The 20,566-nt window shown below is 42.1% G+C and overlaps 5 protein-coding genes across 7 annotated transcripts; 3 read left to right on the forward strand and 2 right to left on the reverse strand.

Annotated features, from left to right (window-relative positions):
• Positions 1 to 780: 780 nt before the first annotated feature.
• Positions 781 to 1,853, forward strand: fibina (fin bud initiation factor a). The gene has a single exon (XM_029523557.1). The coding sequence runs from the start codon at positions 781 to 783 to the stop codon at positions 1,441 to 1,443; it is 663 nt and encodes a 220-aa protein (XP_029379417.1). The 3' UTR covers positions 1,444 to 1,853.
• Positions 1,854 to 4,873: 3,020 nt separating this feature from the next.
• On the reverse strand, positions 4,874 to 7,400 carry tmem276a (transmembrane protein 276a). Its single transcript, XM_029523052.1, has 4 exons — positions 6,706 to 7,400; positions 6,100 to 6,213; positions 5,844 to 5,981; positions 4,874 to 5,679 (listed from the first exon to the last, which is right to left on the reverse strand). The coding sequence occupies exons 1-4, from the start codon at positions 7,106 to 7,108 to the stop codon at positions 5,432 to 5,434; spliced, it is 903 nt and encodes a 300-aa protein (XP_029378912.1). The 5' UTR covers positions 7,109 to 7,400; the 3' UTR covers positions 4,874 to 5,431.
• Positions 7,401 to 8,641: 1,241 nt separating this feature from the next.
• On the forward strand, positions 8,642 to 12,270 carry spi1a (Spi-1 proto-oncogene a). Its single transcript, XM_029523053.1, has 5 exons — positions 8,642 to 8,766; positions 9,244 to 9,337; positions 9,420 to 9,604; positions 10,808 to 10,973; positions 11,049 to 12,270. Exons 1-5 carry the CDS (start codon positions 8,740 to 8,742, stop codon positions 11,357 to 11,359), a joined length of 783 nt encoding a protein of 260 aa, XP_029378913.1. The 5' UTR covers positions 8,642 to 8,739; the 3' UTR covers positions 11,360 to 12,270.
• A 514-nt stretch (positions 12,271 to 12,784) lies between these two features.
• On the forward strand, positions 12,785 to 17,927 carry LOC115056537 (protein regulator of cytokinesis 1-like). 3 transcript variants are annotated; one of them, XM_029523050.1, is made up of 14 exons: positions 12,785 to 12,915; positions 13,276 to 13,408; positions 13,518 to 13,640; positions 13,719 to 13,952; positions 14,057 to 14,227; positions 14,336 to 14,485; positions 14,612 to 14,759; positions 14,873 to 15,009; positions 15,094 to 15,189; positions 15,508 to 15,654; positions 15,753 to 15,863; positions 15,955 to 16,062; positions 16,659 to 16,765; positions 17,437 to 17,927. In XM_029523050.1, the coding sequence occupies exons 1-14, from the start codon at positions 12,905 to 12,907 to the stop codon at positions 17,468 to 17,470; spliced, it is 1,710 nt and encodes a 569-aa protein (XP_029378910.1). In that variant the 5' UTR covers positions 12,785 to 12,904; the 3' UTR covers positions 17,471 to 17,927. The 3 variants fall into 3 exon arrangements, with proteins under 3 accessions (XP_029378910.1, XP_029378909.1, XP_029378911.1); XM_029523049.1 differs by having other exon boundaries at positions 16,659 to 16,832; positions 17,437 to 17,926; XM_029523051.1 differs by lacking the exon at positions 16,659 to 16,765.
• Positions 17,928 to 18,109: 182 nt separating this feature from the next.
• LOC115056958 (ubiquitin-associated protein 1-like) lies at positions 18,110 to 20,286 on the reverse strand. Its single transcript, XM_029523773.1, has 5 exons — positions 20,164 to 20,286; positions 19,186 to 19,827; positions 18,909 to 19,079; positions 18,332 to 18,433; positions 18,110 to 18,244 (listed from the first exon to the last, which is right to left on the reverse strand). Exons 1-5 carry the CDS (start codon positions 20,284 to 20,286, stop codon positions 18,110 to 18,112), a joined length of 1,173 nt encoding a protein of 390 aa, XP_029379633.1.
• Between the last annotated feature and the right edge of the window lie 280 nt (positions 20,287 to 20,566).

Genomic DNA, 20,566 nt, shown 5'->3' on the forward strand with positions numbered 1-20,566 from the left:
CTTACGCCAGCTATTTCTACAGGTTATGACTGCTTTCAGTTTCTTTTGTGTGATTATCATTTTCATTTCATTTTTTTTTTTAGACAGCTTTGGCACAGGAGTCTTGAAATATTGATTTATTGCACTGTAACTGTTGATTATTTTTATTTTTATTCTTTGTTGATCTGGGTTAATCAGACCTGTATATGTCTGAGAGCTGTTTGGAGTAGACAGGATTGTTTCCAGGTGCCTAAAATTTCCCATGTCGTGGTTTTCGACTTTTAGAGTGTGAACAACTTGCATTTTAATTTGCAATTTGCAGAGACGCCTTTGAAGGCTTCTGTTGGACAGATAGGTCCAAAAATACTTTAATGGGTTTCTGTGTTTATACACTGACTTTATAAAAGCTCCTAAAATGGATCTGGTAGAGACACAAGAACAAAGAAAAAATGATTATTGTGTGGATACACAAAGCAAAAGAAAGTAATTCCAAATTCATTCTAAGATTGGCAAATATTTTGAGGAATTCCACTAATCAGTAATCAGACTACGATTAGCTACAAAGTATTCTAACAATGGAAAACTATTTATTGTAATTTTAATGGATACGTGGCTTGTGTATAACAGCATATACAAAGTGTGTGTTAGTTAGTTAACTCTCCTGGTGGCTCTTTGTGTCTAAGGGGCCACCACCAGGGGCCCTCTTCTCTTGAGCAGGCGGCCTGTGCCTTTTAGGTGACGGGGAGCTGTGTAACATGAGTCAGGATGAAAACTGTGTGCTGGGTCCGGCTCCCAGTACAGATGCTGATCCTCCCAGAGAGAGAGAGGAGGTTCATGATGGAGCCGGTCCCTCTGCTGCTCCTCATTGTCACATGTTGGCCTATCGGCTCCGCAGTCTACAGCGGGCCCCTCCAACCAGAGATCTCCAACGGCACCTTCCATCACTTCTTCGTGCCGGACGGGGACTACGACGAGACCGAGGACCCGGAGGAGTGCCAGATGCTGTTTAAATTTTCTGACGTGTATCCGTGCGGGGCCTCGGAGGAGCGGGACTCGGTGGTGCGGGACGACTTCGTCATCACAAAGCTGCAGGCGGAGGACTCGGCGCGGCTGCTGGAGGGCATCGGCCGGACGGTGGAGCACGACCTGGACGGAGAGGACAGCTACGGCAAGTTCCTTCAGCGGGAGATCTCCCAGATCAGCGAGGCTTTCTCCAACGTGGACAAGTCTCTGCTGGAGCTGGAGGTGAAGTTCAAGCAAAGCCAGGACACCGAGCTGAGAGAGGAGCAACAGCTGAACGGCCATGTGGTTAAGCAAGTGGGGGACATCAGGGGCGCCCTGAGGGACACCACGGACGTCTCACTGGGACTGAAAGATAAACACGAGCTGCTCTCTCTCATTATCCGCAGTCACGGCACCAGACTGAGCCGCCTGAAGACTGAGTATCTCCACTTTGGCTCATAGTGCCAGCTTCATGCGTGCGTGTGAGTGTGTGAGATACAAGAGGGGCCCCTCCAGTTCGACAACTGGAAAGTTCATTGCGGCTCATGAATGCCCCTCCTTGGTATTTGAATATCTCTGACCTTGCGGTTATTCCCGTTGCTTGGAATTTGCGCCATTAAAGGGAGCTCTAACACAAACATCAAAACATTCCTCTGAGTCAGGAGGAAAAAAGGAAATGTGAACATAAATTACGTCTGCTGGGAGCCTTCTGTGCCACTTCTGAGGAAGAGTTTCATTCAGTAAGCTATGGAAATAAAAGTTGCATTCATTGGCCTCTGGTTCAGTAAACTGTCTGACCTTCCGTGTGTATTGTAAAGGATGATATTCACAATTTTAAGCTATTACAACCAAGCAAATAAATACTCTGTTCTCATCAAACATGTTAGCTTTGCCTTTTTTTTTTTTACAAGCCAGACAAGATCTTCTTCACCCTCCTTACTCAATCATTTTGGTTTTCAAGTGGCATTCATGTGTTTTCTGTTGTGTATTTGTCCGCAGACAAGGGCTACCACAGTCACGCAGTGTTGTATTGTAAAACCACCTCCATCTTTTTGAAGCTTGAGGTTTGCATAAACAGAAAACCTTTTGGAATCTGAACATTTCATCTTCAGCAGCAGAGAGTGACCCTCCTCCTCTTTCATGTTTTTACGTCACCCTGTTTATATTTTGGCACTTACAAGTGGCAGATTTGACTGTCCCTTCAAGTCGCCCCGGTTAATTGGCGTCTGAAGTCTGTCAGCGCCTCCCACCTCCATCTGGAAATCATCTACTCAAGTATGAAATATGTTTGTCCGAAAACAGCCGCTGCCACTATCAACCGTTCTTTTTTTCCTCTTTTGGTCTTTTGAGTCCGCAGTTGATATGAAATGTTTCTGAGATGAAATTCCGACGTGTTTTGGATGATGTCATTTTCTAGCCAACATGTAATTTGTTTACATTTATTTCACGTGTTGACGTAGCACATTATTTCAGACACACTGTTTATTAGAGGAAAGTAGTTCTGAGTTACTGACTCACCCGACTCACACACACACACACACACACACACACACACGCACAAAACAAAATACTGTTAGGCTGCTTTCATTCGTAGTTCTTTCAATTCAATATTTCGATTATCTGTGTTTTCTGCCCTTAACTACAATTTCAAAATTTGTTCCAGCCAATGTCTGCCTCAGCCACGAAGTAAATGCCATAACCGTGCCAGCTTTTATACAGAGATAATGTCTCTGCAGATGTGAGGGAGCCAGATGGGAGGCTATGGGCGCAACTGGGTGTGATTTCCTCTGTCTGGTTTTCCTCACAGTCCAGCTTCCCCCAGAGGACCCCTTTTTAAAACAGCTCTCTGCAGCTCGGCAGAGTGCTGAGCTGCAGGAGCTCCATGTGCAGGGAAACCCTATATGCCTGTACGGCTCTGGATTTCCAGGGGCACTGCACAAGGCTCAGAAGATCTGATTAAACGATTTAAAATTCCCACTGTGTAATTAAAGGCAGAGACGCACACAAACAGTCCAAACAGCCAACCATCACGCACACATTATACTGAATTTGCCCTTTTGGCCCAAATTATTAATTCCACCCTTAAAAAAATGTTTATTCTGTAGATTAGTTTCAGGTCCCTGAGGCTGTAGAAGCAGGAAGGGCTGAGTGTTGCGCCTGCTGTTAGAAGAATGTTTTCTCCTCTCTGACATATTTTAAGCACAAACAAAGAAAGGTCAGGAATGCAGACCAGAGTTGACCTGAGAACAGAGCGATCCTTCTGCACGCAGAGCACAAAGCCCCTCTAACCTTATTATTAGAAAGATAAAACACTACTGCTGATTTGAGTACTACTGGTCCCACTATAAATATCACTGCAATAAATACTGTGGCCTACCACCACCTCTAATAACAATGTTTTTTTTTTTGGCGAGAAGACAGAGCTCGGGCTTTGTTGACACTTTAATGAGAACAGGATGATCCTGATGAAATAATTTAGCTTTGTTGAGTTTGGGCGTTTCATGGCTTTCACCGGGGGATAACTTCATGACAACTGAAGTTTTTTTTCTTTGTTTTGTTTTGCTTGGGTTTTTTTTTTTTTTTTCATCTCAATGGAGTGTGCCAGTAAGAAAACTTGAGATAATCAATACACACGCACACACACACACACTTCTATTGTTTGTTTCCTAACATTTCAACTATGAGCTATATGGAATGCTTGAAAGTTCATTCTTCAAGCTTCATCTCTCTTCTTGCTGTATATACCAAACATATATATATATATGCAACGCAAAATAAAACCAAGCATTAGAAAGGGTGGATTACTGCTGCACAAAAACACTTTAACTGTTAGAGCGACTCAAATTGGACAGTGCTGATAAACTTTGTTTATAATATTCAGCATACCATTTACTGTATTATCAACGTCTCACTACTCCCGTGGCCAACACGGTTCAGCAAGAATGTTTTCTTCCAAGGCTGCCGCAGCATGCAATAACAACTCTAGGGAGCTTCTGTGTAAAGTTTTACAATTCAAATGTAAATCTGTGCAGTTGTCAGTATGTTTGTTAGGTATCTGAGCCCAGAGTGTTTGATGAAGTTGTCTGGATTTCCTTTTGCTATGTGCAATTGATGTGTTCTTTTGGTTTGTTTTTTGTTTTGTTTTGCTGTTTGTTTATTTTTTACTTATTTATTCATTCATTCATCTTCTACTGCTTATCCGCTTAGGGTCACAGGGGGTGTTGGAGCCAATCCCAGCTCACACTGGGTGAGGGGGCGGGGTACATCCTGGACAGGTCACCAGTCCATCACAGGGCCAACACACAGAGACAGACAGAGACCAACAACCACTCACACTCAGACCTACGGACAGTTTAGAGTCACTAATCAACCGAAACACACAGGTTTTTCGACGGGGGGAGGAAACCCACTCAGGCACGGGGAGAACATGCAAACTCCGGACAGAAAGGCCCCAGGCCAGGGAACCAAACCCCCGCCCTTCTTATTGTGGGACAACAGCACTCACTACAATTTCTTCTTTATTTTTTTTATTTATTTGTGTCAGGAAAGGATGTTTTATTTTTGCCATAATCCACAGCCAACAGTTGCTTCACTTTCTTATTTTATTTGTTATTTATTTTTATTTATTTATTTTCCCAGTTTTGGTCGCTAACTCAAGCTTTGGGCGTTGATGTTTTCATTGTTAAATGTTCTGGTGTGGCTGCATTACAGACACCAGTTAGAACAAACGCAGGAATGGGTTTGAGTCCATTAGCTGCTTCGCTGCCTGCTGATATAATAGAAGAGAAACGACGACCACAAAGATATATGAGAGGTCTATTAAGCGTTGTACACAGGAAACAGTTCAGTTTTGCATGGCTGTTTTATTTTTCAAAAATATTTTGATGGGAGTAAGACCTCAAGAACAGCAAAACATTTCCCTCAAACACAGTTAGGTCTAAATGCTCATATTTTTCCATGGATAAACACAAATGCATCTGCATACATACAATTTAAAAAGTACATGTACATATGTTGTTTTCATTGGGTACATAATGATACACAGTTGCCCTTTGAAGTGTGACCGTACACATCCATAGACTGATCGTCAATACAGATTTCAAAGTTGTACTATGGATTTTTTTGCCAGTTTCTTTTTCTTTTTTTTTTTTTTTCTTCTCAAACTAGTGGATTTTACAGGAAGAAACTTTGTATAACTATTCTCCTCTTGAAGAGCAAGCAATAACACTGAACAGTTCATTCACAAAGAGGGACAGAAAAAAGCACCAGAGGAACTGAAATCATCTTCAGTCAAATGTCACCTCTTAATCGTTTTTGTGTGAGCGAGAGCCAGTGTCCTGTGCGTTCTCCGTGCCGAGCCGCTCTGAGTCCCTGGGTAAAACTGTCTCTGGAACGGGGCTCATCACTGTTTCAGGATGAGACAGGTGTCTGTCAGATGTGTGGTGGCCTGTCAGACACAGCCGTTCTCCTGCCTGGGCTTGTGCACCACAGGGCTGTGCGGAGGGTAGAGTGAAGGAGCGAGTGTGCACAGGAAACCAGCCAGCAACGTCAGGCCCAGTCCACCCCATGCACAAAACATAGACCAGCCATAACCATGGCTGATGTCCTCGGGTATGCCAAACATGTAGCGAGGGTAGCGCGACAGTTCAAAGTTGATCCCGGCCACACATGTGCAGAGAGAGATTATGCAGCATGTCCCTGCCAGAGAGGAAGCGGAAAAAAAAAAACAAACCCATCAGACATCACAGCAACCCAGTTTCATCTCCTCTGGTGCATCATTTCAGCAGCTTTTCGTTGATGAAGACCTCACTGCCCCTCTGTGGTGATTCAGGGTAGTGCTCTGTACGTAAAGTCCATCTTACCTCCCATGAGGAAGAGAAGTCCGGCGACATACTGCATCAGATCATGCTCCTTACAGCAGCCCAGCACCCCTATGATCCAGCCGAACAGGATGATGGATATGGCCATGCCTATGAAGCTCGCAGTCATCCTCTGGAGGTCTGCAAAGCGCGTAACGCAAGTGACAGTGCATGTTGAGAGCCATGCCAAGTATCTCTGCATTAATTCATCAGATTAGGAATAAAAGCACATTTTTTGGAGGAGGAAGGGGGGACTCACGGAGCGCGTGCCACTCATCCTGCCTTATTGTCTTCGTCAAGTTGATTGGCAGGTTTCTGGGGAGCGCTGACGATGAGTAGTAGTATTTTATTGGTGTGCAGCGCGGAACCAATCCTGTGAATGTAAACAAGGCAAAGAGGGTGTCACATAAGCACTGAGATCAGATGAAGAGGATATCACAAGGCTCTCTGCTGCCACCCCCCTCCCCCACATCCCCCTCTCAAAATAACAAAAAAGCTCCCAACCCATTTCCACCACCACCCACTCATCCACCCACAGCATTGTGGAGTGGCTTATTGTACTCATCTTGAGGCTTCTGTTACTACAGCTTGCCCCTTTGTGCTGGGAGAGAACACAGCGCGTCGATTGTGTTGTAACTGTAGCCGTGTTGTGCTGCGGAGGCCTTGAGGGTCCGTGCGCAGCATCAGCACCTTGGATAGCGCCTTCGTGCACTAAGTCCGTACAGTCAGCGCCTCGCACATCAACACAAATGCCCCAAATAAGCATGTTATAACACAACCATGACCACCACCCCCCCCCCCCCCCCCCCCCATACACACACACACACACACACACAAACACACACATCTTCAGGAACAAACAAACCTTTAAAGATCAAATCCTCTGTCTCCAAGTCGAAGCCCTCTCGGTGGCACTTTCTCCACAGTCCGGTGATGGTGGAGTTGAATTGCCGACTGCAGAGGGACTCCATGGCCGGGGCAGGAGGCAAGAAGTGCCGCTTGGCCCGCAGCAGCATTTCGCCGCTGATGCTGGAGCTCTTCCCAGACACATGTTTCTCTCTCGGCAGCATACGAAGCGGGAGGTTGTTGTTGGAGATGTAGATGTAGCCGGGGTCGTTTCTTTTGTTTGAATAATTCTTGCAGCGTTCCCGGTGCCTCCTCGCGTCGGTCTCGTACCAGTTGTCGGTGCTGATCGCGATCGCGATCAGCCCCAAAGCGCAAAATGCCAAAAAGAGACCTGCCACGGTTAAAGTCCTCATAGCAGCCATGTTCCATGCGTATCTCGCCTCGGTGCCGTGATAATTTCACGGGACAGCAGCTCTCCGCTCCTGGCTGCCGCTGTCAGTGTCTGGGGTGGGCAGGAAATTCAACAATGCCAGACAATCGGAAACGCAGATGACCACCCGAAGCCGTCATTTCTTCCATTTGTTGACCATCGCCGAAGAGAGCCAAATTCGGAGGCGGGGGATAAATAAATGTGGGCCTCGGTGAGTTATTTTGGATGCCTCTGCTGTGCCTCTAAACTCAGTCTAGCCCAGATACTGGTCAGTCCAATGTCTCTTTTCCAGTAGATGGAGACAGAGTAAATATTTGAGAGCACAACAAGCCCCAGGCTTCCTCTCGCCGCTGTAGAGAGTGATCTGTGGGAAAGATTGCCAAAGTTTGACTGAGGCCTTCGAGGGGACGTATGCTCCCTGTTTTTTGTTTTGTTTTTTTTTTTCGTTTTCTTTCTTTAGTTCTTTCTTTTTCTTTTTCTTTTTCTTTTCTTTTCTTTTTTTTTTTTTGAGTTTTGCAGGTGGACCATCATCAAGTAAACTTAGCTGCTGTTGTTTAAAATGTTCAGTTATGAATCACGGAAAAGACAGACCAGACTAAACTTGGCCCATCTCCTCCTTGGTGAACAGGAAACTGTTTCATCACACCCAGCAGATTGTCTCTTGTGACTTTCCATCCCAACAACAACATGATACTGAGTGGTTCATGTGAAAAGGAGTCTGTTTAGAAATGAAAAAAGAAATGTTAGCTGACCATCTGAAAGATGACATCTCTGGACATTGAGTTTCATTCCAAACACTATGGGAATAAATAGTTTAAAACAAACCTATTTGATCCAGCCATTTATTTTCATTGGTTTCATTCTCAGGCTCAAAACTTCCTCAATTGAAACCATAATGCCAAACTAAAAGAGGAACAAAGCCAATTCCAAACTTCACTTTTGGTTTCAGCTCCTGTGAGCAGTAATTCTTCAAAAATTTCCTGCATGACTAAATTGTACTGGGGTTTTGGCGTGATTGATAGTAAGAAAACAAATAAATAATATATTCCTGCACACGCTGTTTAACAATGAATAGTTTAATTACATGACAGTTAGTTGTGTTACTTAAGTCTGAGCTGGAAGATGAAAAATGCATGGGAACACCACCACTAATGTGGATATTGTAAAACAGCGTGACTTCTCAAACTTTTTCATATTGTACATGTCCCAGAATACTACTAAAAATGGCACACTGATACAAACGTATATTTTCATATGGTCCACATCAATTTTTTTTAACAACACAGTCTCCCATTGCAAATGTTTTTAACTATGATAAAATTAGGTGATCTGCTTTAAGTGCCCACTGTCTTCTCTTTCATTGTACAATTAAACTACTTGCACATGCAGGAAATGGATGTAAATGTGACTGGCTTTACGTGACACTTGGCCATCAGGAAGTAGCTGATCATACGAATTTGATAATTGGATGGACGTATGGTCTAACTATTTCGCACTTTCAGTTCCCCTTGTCATTTGAGGTCTGTGTTCAGCACGATTGCGTGTTTGTCAGTGAAGCAATTGCCAAATTTTAACATTCATTTCCAGCTACATGAACCACGATTCTCATGCTGCCGTGTTTACATGATGGACGGTTATGTCATGTCACCTGTAAGTGCTGCTGCTTTGTTGTTCCATGTTTGGCTTTTCACAGATAAGTCTGGTATTTCAATCTGTGGTTGTGCTTTGTGTCAGTAAGAGGAGCTCGTAATGTTCATTCTATGTGTTTCTATGGCTGCTTCTGGTGTAGAAAAAGTTACATTTCAGTTGATGTGCTCACTAATTCTAGTAATTTGTGTTTTATTTATTAATGAAAAAAGTGCATCTGAGAAGAAGCATATTTGCAATTAATGACTTATTTACTTTTTCTTTAGAAATTGAGAAAGTAAGCCCTGACATTATTGGTGATCTGGTCTGTTGTTTATTTATGCACTGTATATGTCTTCTTATTTTTCTTATCCAAGACAACAAATACAAACTAATTCTTGTGACTTTTGTGTAACACCTAATAATAGCATTCATCATAGGTTTGGCGAACAGACAGATTTTACTTTCTCCCTGACAAAATCTAACTTTTGCCTTCCAAAGCCCTCAGAGGACATTATTCCCAATGAGCCAGAGAATTATCGGCCACCAGCTGAGCTCTACCCCTACCTTGGTAATATCGGGGAGATTTATGAAGGTGAGAAAACTGGATCCGACTGTTGGAAAGGTTTTAAAGAATCACTGCAGGACTCAGTGCTATAACCACTGTCACCTCTCAGACCATAGATGGACCTTCCACTCAGAGCGCGTTCAGCCGCTGGACTTTGAGAATTCACCAGTGAATCACCTCACAGAGCTTCAGTCTGTGTCTCCACAGCAGCTGATACAACCATATCGATACAGCAATGAGTCTCTGCCCCCTCACCTGGACCCTCCACTTGCACCGCTCTCTGTGTCACCACAAGTGAGTTCATGTCTGCAGATTGAAAATGACACCAATTTCTCCTCATGTTATTTGAAACACTGATATGCGTGCACACTGACTGAGTATAATCAAAACCGTCACTGTCGAGCCGGGGCTTGGCCCCTGAAGTTATTACATGATCAGTTTTGAATATATTTTTGTATTATTAGCAGCAGTGATGAAAACCCTTTGTATCAAATATTGCTACATTCAGTGATTCACATATATCAGTGAGGAAACATTTACTCCTGGCACTCAAAGCTTTACAAGTGCATTTCATGCATTTCGAGCGTGAGAGTATGCTGCATTGTTTAAATATTCTACGTTTGATACTAAGTTGAACCTTTTTTCAAAACTGAGCGAAAATGACAGCTAATCACTTTTTATCAATTTTAAATCATAAGTATTGTTACCACAAATTATTATTTATATATTCAACTAATCTACCAATCACACTCAGACCAGTAGTAAATATAAAACACATGCTAATGTAGTGAGAGATGGGGCTTTTTATACTCTTTTCCCCATTTCATACTGTGCTGACCTGCACACACCGTTTTGAATTATCTATTATTATCAACAACTACATTATAGCTGTATTTTGGGACAGTTTCTATCCAAATTCTTCAATTTAAGCTACAAAGGTACATATTTAAAACAGGTCCAATTAATATATAATCTTTTTTTTTTAAGTGAGGAAACAGCAAAGGAAGTCAGCAAATGCGCTTTATTATGAAGCTGAAACAAGATAATATTGGAATTTTTTTCTCAAATAGTTGAACAATTTACAAAAAAAAAATAAATAAAATAAAATGCCAGTTGCTATTTTTAACTTCAACCAATCTGTTGATAAATCACCTAATCATTTGAGCACCAATATTAATAAATACATATTTGAACACATGTTCCAGTGCTGAATATTATGTGCCATGGTTGTTACAATAAACACATTGCTGTTGCCATTGTCTTCACACACACAGTTGCCTACATGATGTGGACAGATGGGGATATTTTCACTTAAATGTCATCGACACCACGTGATATTGTTGAACTTTTAATTCTATTTTGGCAGACCTACTTCCTCTTTTGATGTTGTGGCAGTGTTAAACAGAAATGCCACACTGGATTATTATTATTCAAATGGAATGATTGCAGTCTATTCTGTCCCTGTAATATTGGAACTTTGCCTTATTTCTCCCAAAGATCCCATATTACACCCAATCCCTGTGCTACCAGTACCAACCCTCCACCTCACCCGGCCATTACTACTCAGAGGAGGAGCAAAGAGAAATAAGTCCTCCCCTCGAGGTATCAGAAGGGGAGGATGAATTTGATGACCACAGCCACACCTCCTTCAGGAAAGACTTAAGTGAGTATTTCAGTCATATGGTAGCTCGGCAAAACCGACAAATAGATTTAACAGCCTAATATGTCTCTACTCCAGGCAACAAGAAGAAAGTCCGCCTGTACCAGTTCCTCCTAGACTTGTTAAGAAACGGTGACATGAGTGACAGTATCTGGTGGGTGGACCAGGACAAGGGCATCTTCCAGTTCTCTACAAAGCACAAAGAGGTTCTGGCCAGCCATTGGGGTATTCAAAAAGGAAACCGCAAAAAAATGACCTACCAAAAGATGGCTCGAGCTCTGAGGAACTATGGTAAAACTGGAGAGATTAAAAAAGTGAAGAAGAAGCTGACCTACCAGTTCAGTGAGGAAGTGCTGAGGAACCTCTATTTACATCAGTACTCTCACTGATGAGGGAACTAAGGCTGTCTTTCATTAGACTGAAAGCACTGAAGTAACTGAGGTTAAATTTGCCTGTATATATGCGAGTTTACTTAGTTTTGTTACTTATTTATTCATGGTGGCAGTAAACTTCCTCCATGACACCTGCAAACTTCCCTATACTGTAAACTACTTCATTTCAGACTCAAATTTTGTTTTGATGAAATGATGATTACAAATCAGGAGGGGCAATGAAAAAGTACATAATGAAAATGCTAAATGCTAAATGTTTTACATGACCATTTGTCATGAACATGTTTGAATAAACATTGTGTTTTTTTGGGTTTTTTTTGTCAGAATGGCTATCAAGTAATATCCATTTTTTTAAATCAAAACTAACATCTACATACCTAACTTTTAAGCAAGAAATTTTATTTGGACCCTGTACCCCTTAATATTAGTTTGGATTATGACATACCATATTTGACTGCCCCTGAAGAGAGTAAAAGAGATGGCCTACTTCTACAACATGTTCACAGAAAAGCATGACTCACAACTTTCCTTTTATGGAGTGGCAACCAGGAATTCCCCTGACGGATGAGCAACGTCTTTTGTCTTCTCTTTTTTAACTTGTTGCAATTTACAAGTTTATGATGCTGCCAACAGTAACAATGCATTGGGTGCAAATACGTCCACTGACAACAACAACAACAATAATAATAATAATAATAATAATCTGTAAGGAAAGGAAACAAAAATCAAACCTAAATATATAAAATAAGTAAATCATGGATCCAATTCATGGCTATAGGTGTACAGCTGTACAGCAGTGATTCACTGTGTCCACGTGGGAGTTGAGCTTTTATGAATTGCATTCTTTCTATTGGCAGATATTTGATTATTCATGATACTTTCTGAAATAAAATCAATATTGAATTTGAGTTAATTTTCTATTTCAGAGGTCATTGAAGTCACATTACCGACTAAAAGACTAAAAAGAAAAACAAACAAATGACTGATAGTTTTATATGTGTGAGGGGGAACAAAGAGTTTTACTGTAAGTGAATGAACATCAACACCTGTGGAAGGCTTTCAGAGACTTGCTGTACCTTCACTGGGACAAAAAAAAAAAAAATAAAAAAGTCCCTGGAAAGGACCCTGTTTTTCCCCACTTTCCACCACTATACAAACTCCCAGTTCTGTTGAACTAAAGCTACCCGACTGAGGGGCCTGCAGCTAACTGGTCGAGTAGTTGTGTCGCTACCAGTCAAATGATATCCAAATCTCCACTTCCCGACATATTGTTGGCAAAAAGGGAGAAACGAACACACATTTAGGCGTTTCAGTCTAAACGCTTGTTAATCTGTCTCTTCCTCTCACGCGTCACGAGAACAAGTACCGCCCCTTGAATTACTTCCTGTTACGTCGGCTAAATCAGCCAATCGGAGCGCGGAAGGTGTTTCGGTGCAAAATTCAAACGCGGTCGGGCGGACTAACGGACGGACAGCCGTCGATACCTCCCTCCCTGGTTGAAGACGATTTCGCTCATAAACCCTGTCTGTCTGCGGTGGCAACATGAGAGTGAGGTTAGTACTTAACAACCTAATTAACCGGAGTCTTAATTGTCGTTGTTAACAAAAGCATATCCACGCGGTCAGCTGGCTTCCTGGTTAGCCTGTTGATTTTAGCGGAGCTAGCGCTAACGCGGCGGGTCTGCTGAAATGGGCCGTTGTGAACGGTAACGCACTTTTCTGTTAACACCGTGAGCCGCATGTCTTATGCCACCGTGCTATTTCAAGTTGCAGTTAATGCTAAGCCGCTAGCTGACAGGTGTCCCGGCTGCCTGATTTCAAAGTCGATGCAGCTCTGGGTTGACTGGTAGCAGGTGTGTAAAAAAAACCCCTCCGGAGGTCTGACCAAAGCCAAAAACACGCTCTTTCTTCCAGTGAAGTCCACGCAGCAGAGTCGGTCGCCTACCTCAACAGGGCACTTGTCAGGCTGCAGGATATCTGGGAGGAAATCGGGATACCAGAGGAGCAGCGTTTACAGAGGACCAACGATGTCCACAAGCACATTAAAGTGAGACCGACGTCGGCCTTAAATTAAGAAAATCCTCTAAGTTGTTGACCTTACAGAACTAACAACGCTTTTTTTTCTCTTAATTTAATTTTGATACATTGCCTCGCAGGGATTGTTGGACCTAATGATTGCTGAGGAAGAGGAGCTGAAGAAGAGGTTAATGAAAAGCATTGAGTCCTGTCGCAAGGAACTTAGTCATTTATGCACTGAACTTCAGCTGCCCCTCTTTGAGGTACAGCCTGAAAAATGATTTCTTTCCCCATAGAAAGTTGCCAACATGTTCAAACTAATCCCTTTGATTTCTTCTAAGGAGGAAGATGGCTGCACAATGCTGCAGATGGAGAAAAACAGCCGCACACGTTTAGAGGTGATGAAGGAGCACAAGAAGCAAAGAATGGAGGAGCTGAAAGGACTCGTTGTCAGAGACAATGAGCTGTGCAACATTATGTGCACTACCGCATTTTGCATTGACCAGGACTCCATCCCATCTCTGAAGCAACTAGAGGAATATCATGCCTACCTTGATGATCTGACCAAAGAGAAGGTTTGACTTTTTTCTTTTTCTTTTTTCTTTTTTCTTTTTTTTAAATAAAGTTGCTTTAAAAATGGGTTTTATCATGTCTTACTAGCAGAGTCTTTGTTTTTCAGGAGCGCCGTCATGATGAATTTGTGAGCATTAAGAAGGAGATCATTGCATGCATGAATGATCTGGAGCAGAACCCAGAGACCAGTTTTGAGGTGGATGTGATGTGTGAGGATGAGGAAGCATTTTGTTTGTCAAATGACAACATTGCCGCTCTTAAACTACTCCTCAGTCAGGTGACTTTGGGATATTTGAATCTAACAGTTTAATTAGATTCTATGGTTAGACATTCATCATTATCAGGAAGTGAATTGACTTGTAAAGGATGTATGATTTGCTTCCAGTTACAAGATCGCAAGGCTGAGAATGAGTGCATTTGTTCAAATTTCCGCACCAAGATTCAGGAACTGTGGGAAAGGCTTCAGATTCCCCACGAGGAGAGAGAAGCACTCTCAGAGCATATGATCATGTCAAAGAAGAAAAACATTGAGGCAGTAAGAAATATTACCATATTTGGTCATCTACCATACTGACTGTATTAATTGTACTTAGTGTTGTTTCACAAAGCTCAAATAATTTGTTCTTATCAAGTTGTAGTAATTTGTGTTTTGCATTTCCAGCTCCAGACTGAGGTCCAACGTTTGGAGGTGTTAAAAATGCAGAGCATGAAAAGTGTCATTGAAGCCATCAGGGCTGAGATTGCCCTTTTCTGGGAGAGATGCTTCTACAGTCAAGAACAGCAGCAGGCCTTTGTTGCATATCATGATGGTAATCTTTTTTTTTTTTTTTTTTTTTTTTTCCAACCATAGATCTCTCTTGAATATGTACAGGGAGTGTAAGATTTGGTGGTATGTTTTCTTATAAATTTCTTGTTTCTTCAGATGATTTCACTGAAGAGCTTCTCAATCTGCATGAGGCTGAGGTCAGGACCCTGAAGCAATATTATGCAGACCATAAAGAACTCTTTGAAGGTGTCACAAAATGGCAGGAGAACTGGACCTTGTACTTGGAACTTGATGTGAGTATGATGTCAGTGAATGTAGTGGGAACATGTTCAGAACAAATTTGGTGTGGTGACTTCACTGAATCTGTTGTATCTCAGAAAAAGGCTAATGACCCCTCAAGATTCAACAACAGAGGTGGAAACCTTCTGAAAGAAGAGAAACAGAGAGCTGACCTGCAGAAGAGTTTACCTAAGGTGAAATCATTTTTAAACGTGAGGGATAAAGGTCATTGAAATGTTTCAGGTTTGACTGAGAATACAAAGGATTGCTTTTGTCAGCCATTTTCTGCTCAAGACAAGCTGTTAGTGGTGATTGGAAATTGGATAAACAAAACATGAGCTAAATCCATATGCCACACCAATGACAGCTGTTGAGGTTTGGTGCATTGCCAGTTTTGGCCAGCAGATGGAGGTATCAAAGCATTTTTCTTGCACCAGTGACTAGTACTAGCTAAATGTTAAAATGGCAACTGAAACATGTTGTTTGCCCCCCCCCTCTCCACCCCAATTTAGTTGGAGAAGAATCTCAAGATCCAAATTGATGCTTGGGAGCAAGAGCATGGCAATGAGTTTCTGCTAAATGGACAGAAATTTCTTGAGTATGTCGAGCAGCAGTGGAATCATCACCACACAGAAAAGGAGAAAGAAAAACTGGAAAGGGTTTGTTAGATCATTGCTTTAATTTAAAAAACTACACTGTTTTTAAATAGTGACTTGTGTTGTGAATGTAAATGCATTGCTCATTATTTTTGAAACAGCAACTGAAGAAAACTAAACAGATACAGGAGGACCTGTTGTATGGAACAGCAGTGAGGACACCATCCAAAAGGCGGATACCAGGGACTCCCACGCCTGGGAAAGTAAGAAAGGTAAGACACTGCTGCAGTTCTGTCAGATTTACTGTATGGTATGAATGAGTTCCAACACAGGTGAGTGATAAAAGTTGATCTGTCCTTTCAGCTCAACGGCACCTCAACCATCTCCACTCCCAACAGTTTTCTTAGTGTGGGTCTTGGTGGAACTGTGTGTCAGTCCTCCATCCAGAAACCACCTCTGTCTGCCAGCAAGGTATGATCCCCGTTGTCTTCTGTCTATTTGAAAACCAAGGTCTGCTTGTCCCTTTATGTTAACATTAGAATCACTCTCACTCGATCACACGTGTGTACACACACAGCTGAGCAACCAATGCAGTTTCAATGAGCGTCTTTGTGTGCAGATCTAGTTGTATTGTTCTCCTCACAATGCCGGTTGCTGGGCCTGAATAGTGTACTGACTGGCTCCTTTTTTCTGCTGAAGTGGAAATTTTTTGTAAAGAAAGATAAGTATTTTGACTGTAGGAAAGTATTTCCATAAACAGCTGTAAGTCCCTGGACACAGTTCCCCAAAATGACTTAATTGTACTCATCAGTTTGTCAACATAAATGAACTCTGTTCATGATATTTCTACAACTTTTAATGAACAAATTGTAGAGCTGAACTTGTTTTTTGCTGTGGCGGCTGAGCAGCAGGGTACCAGTTCACTGTCTAAGACTGGGTCATTTGGTAGTTTCTCATTTATGATATAAGGTGTGGGCCCCGACCCCAGTATTTGTGATCATAGTCTGAAATTAAGATGAAGAAGCTGACAAAGGCCATCGTCATCAACCTAGCTGGTCTTCTTGTAGGGTTTTGGCCTGCGAGCCCCTGGACAAGGAAAGACTCCCCGTGCACTAGACCGAAACAAGGAAAACATCTCCCATCTTGACAAAAATACTCCCAGTGGCACACTAAGGTCTCAGGATACTCAAGATCGCACCTTCACCTTTAACTCTATTGCTGGCTCCTATTCGGAATTTGCGGTAAATGTGGTTTTACATCCGATTGGTCCTCTTGCATACAATGCTTAAACAAGGAAAATGCTTAAACACTACATTTTTCTGGGGCACTTTGCTACCATTAAGCATTGCTTTATCAAATATCTGTGGCATGTATCATGAACAAGGTAAATATATGGCTAACTATATTGACACAATATGCCATCACAGATTAATGCTGACATTTTGAATTGAGGCCAAATAATTTGTAAAATTATGAAAGGACTGCTAGCGCAGTAGCAAAACTGTGGTGCCACCTTCATAGTGTTTGTGTACACAGTAAAAATGAAGCTTGTTAAATGGAAGTAAAAAGTATTTTTAGGGGGGAAAAAAGCCCCAAAGCAAAATACACATAGCATGGAGTCATTGTTGACCTACCAAAGACTCAGTAACTTGTTCCTTGGGCTGCAGTTTTTCACATTACTCATTAATGCTGAAGAAAATGTTAACATTTTCTAAAATGAACACATACCACTGCAATGCATCTTGCCACACAATATTGAGTTTATCAAACTTGTATATTCAGTTATTAGACTTGAACATTTTGACACCTGTAATGTGTGCAGTTACTGAATGTCTCTTTCTTTAGAGGGACCTCACGAAGGCGTCTAAAACAAATGTGAAGTCTGGACTGCTGAACTCCACCGTCAGTCACCAGTGATCGGCTCAGCGGGTTTTTTTGTGAAAAGTGGTTTTAAGTTTTTTTTTTTGTTTTGTTTTGTTTTTTTTTATATATATATAGAGGACAGGAGGGAACTTTAATGTATGCTTCTTAAAAAAAAAATGTAAATATTTTACTTTGTGAACATTTAGAGACTCCATCTAATGTTTATTTTTTTATTTCGGGGTTACTGCTGGAGCAGTAGTCTCTTCTGTATATATTGTTGTGGCAGTTAAATTTTTGTACCATGATTGTTTTGACTTCATCTAGGGTTGAAGTTTTTAATTCACAATCTTATTGATCATATCTAGAGCACAACACTACTTGTTAGCACGTGCACCAGCAATTTCTTCCTCCAGCTGGAATGACAGCTAAATTAGTTCCTAAACTAAAAATGGAGTGCTTTCTTTCTTTTTTTTTTTCTTTTTCTAATCAAGCTGTAAATAAACACTTAAAAAAAACAAAACAATCCTTATTAGGTGTCCTGACTATTTTTGATTATACCTGAATGTTTTTATTGTAGCTCAAAAGGCAGTGTCTAAAATATTCCATGTTGAAGTCACTTTACAAGTGAAAATAGTCCTTAAGGAAGATGGTCTGTTTAAGCCATGCGGGTCATAAGTTCTTCAAGAGCTCCATCACGGTGATTGTTATGAACAAGCAGCACTTCTTTGATTGCACTTTGCTGGAAGCCCATCTCATTAAACTGAGTTAGGAGGCGAAGGAACTCAGCAGCCTGAATGCAACAAACAAGAGTTATACATAAGTATAGCCAAAAAAAAAAAAAAAAGGCTCGGCCTTTTCTATCGGAAAAGTAAATCACCTTGCTCTCACAGTTCTGAAACATCTCCAAGGCCTCCTCCACCTGAGCTTCATCATAGCCCAGCTCACACAGCCGGTCACTGGCAACCAGATATTTTAGGATCTGTTGATGGCAGGATGAATCAGAAACACGGCATTTTAAAGTGCAAACACTTTTTTTTTTTTTTTATGAACTGGGACAAAACATGATCAGTATGAGAATTACATTTTGGCTTCATAATTCACTACAAAAGGTTTTGAATTGCACGAACAGGAATAGGTTCAAGCAAAATGTATATAGAATTTCTCGACATATCTGTTTGGCTAGTCGTGGTTAGATTTTACATTTAGCTGTCAAACCTGAATGAAATGACAGCGGCACAAAAGCATTTATACATATGTGATCATACAATGTTGTATTCAAATAAAAGTAGGAATGTAATCTGATCAAAGTGTGACTCAAAAAGACATTTAAAATAATATAAAAGTAATTGTACATAGAAGCCTTTTGCAGAATAATGTGATGCTAATTACGGATGCTTACGTTGTAAATTTCACTTTAATGCTGGTAGAAATGGATCTGAATCTTGTAAACCCACCTTCTCTGGGTTGCGGTAGCCTGTTTTCTGCAGAGCCAGAATAGCTGTGCGTAACGGGTATCCCTTCTCTGTGATGGTTTCAAGCAGCTCCCTCTCTTCCTGGCTCAGGGCTGACAGCAGCTCTGCTGCTGAGTCAAAGAAAACCCCACGAGAGTCACCAGTCCTCAGAACCTGCAGCGAGAGGGAGAGCAGCCCAGAGTGAAATATGAAGGAGTAGAAAAGTGCTCAACATGTGTTTAATACTTGAGAGCCTGACATGGGGGGAAAAAATGTTCACCTTCTGTCTGCGGTTTTTGACGACTGGCCCGGCAGAGGAAGGCCGTTGCTGCTGCAGTCTGGATGAAGGACGACCAGCAGGTGGTGAGTTTACTGAGAACTTTCTGGCCAAAGCACTGAGCGGACGCTGCCTCTTCTTGCCGTTCTTCAGGCCATGAAGCAGAGGGCTGGTCTGCTGTGACCTGTGCTGATCCAGGGCTTGCAGAGGTTGTTTGCAGTCTTGGAGGGAAGGACTTCTGTGGCCTCGCATGCTCTGAGGCAAGTCAGGCTTACAGTGGTGGTGCATGTCTTTGACTCTGGACAGTGGATCTTTGGGTGCGGTGCTCTTGGGCTGTTCTCGGCTCTTGACAGGCTGAGGCAGGTCATCAGTGGAGGAGGCTTCATTATCCTCAAAGTAACCGTCTTCGTCCTCTGAATCGTATACGGAGAACTTGACAGTACGATGGTGCAGCCATCGGGCCTCAGTGGAGTTGAGACTGTGACTGCGGGGTCGAAGGCTCGGGGTCCACGGCTCGGAGCTCCTGCGACTGTTCCTGTGACTCACCTGAGGGCTGCTGAACATCAGCCAGTAAGGGGGGCAGGATGGGGCCAGGCACGCTGGCTGCTGCCCAGTTAAAACCAGTTTCTCCAGGCTGAAGTCATACTGCAGAGAGAAAAACAAAGAAACACAAGAGCACAAAAGTCAAACTTTTTACCTTTCCCAGTAGAAATAAGAAATACAAGTTCGATTATCAAACAATTCCACAATCTGCATTTAGATAATTACTCATCATAATAATTAATTTGATATTAATAATGTACTTATTAGCAAATTGCTTCCATGAGAATACTTTTTCTGAGCTGTGATTTATCTGATAAAGTATAAATCTTTTAAAAGAATCATAAAGGCATTGAAGCAAACACAGAGTGGCATGAACCATTCTGACTGGATCTGAGACGGCCATCCAAAAGCTGAAAAAGAGACTCTTCACTGTCTCACCTGAGTCTCTTGCAGTATTTGGTGGCACTCTGGGAAAGTGATATGTGGAGCCGTCACCACCTGCACGTTCTCCTCCAGTGGCCCCAGTAGGGTCTGTAACGGCACGTCCTCCAGCGGATTCATGGTCATCAAAGTGTGCCAGGAAATAGCCTGCAAAAGAAAAACCACAAAGTGTTTCTAAGTCCGCCACTGAAGAAAAAAAGGCCAAAGCTTTGTTGCATTTCTGTGATCTCTCACCTGTCCGGTTTTCTCGATGGATCACAGCGCTCTGAAGTTCGCTGGTGTGAGAAGAAAGGGCTCGACTGACAGACATCATCGTAAGTGATAAACCTCTTCATCACTAAGCCGCTGACATAATCAGCCGAGGAGTTGTTTACCAATAATATCTCAGACGCCTGTTGTT

Source organism: Echeneis naucrates, chromosome 16, assembly GCF_900963305.1.
Source record: "Echeneis naucrates chromosome 16, fEcheNa1.1, whole genome shotgun sequence".
In the NCBI taxonomy this organism is placed as follows: domain Eukaryota; kingdom Metazoa; phylum Chordata; class Actinopteri; order Carangiformes; family Echeneidae; genus Echeneis; species Echeneis naucrates.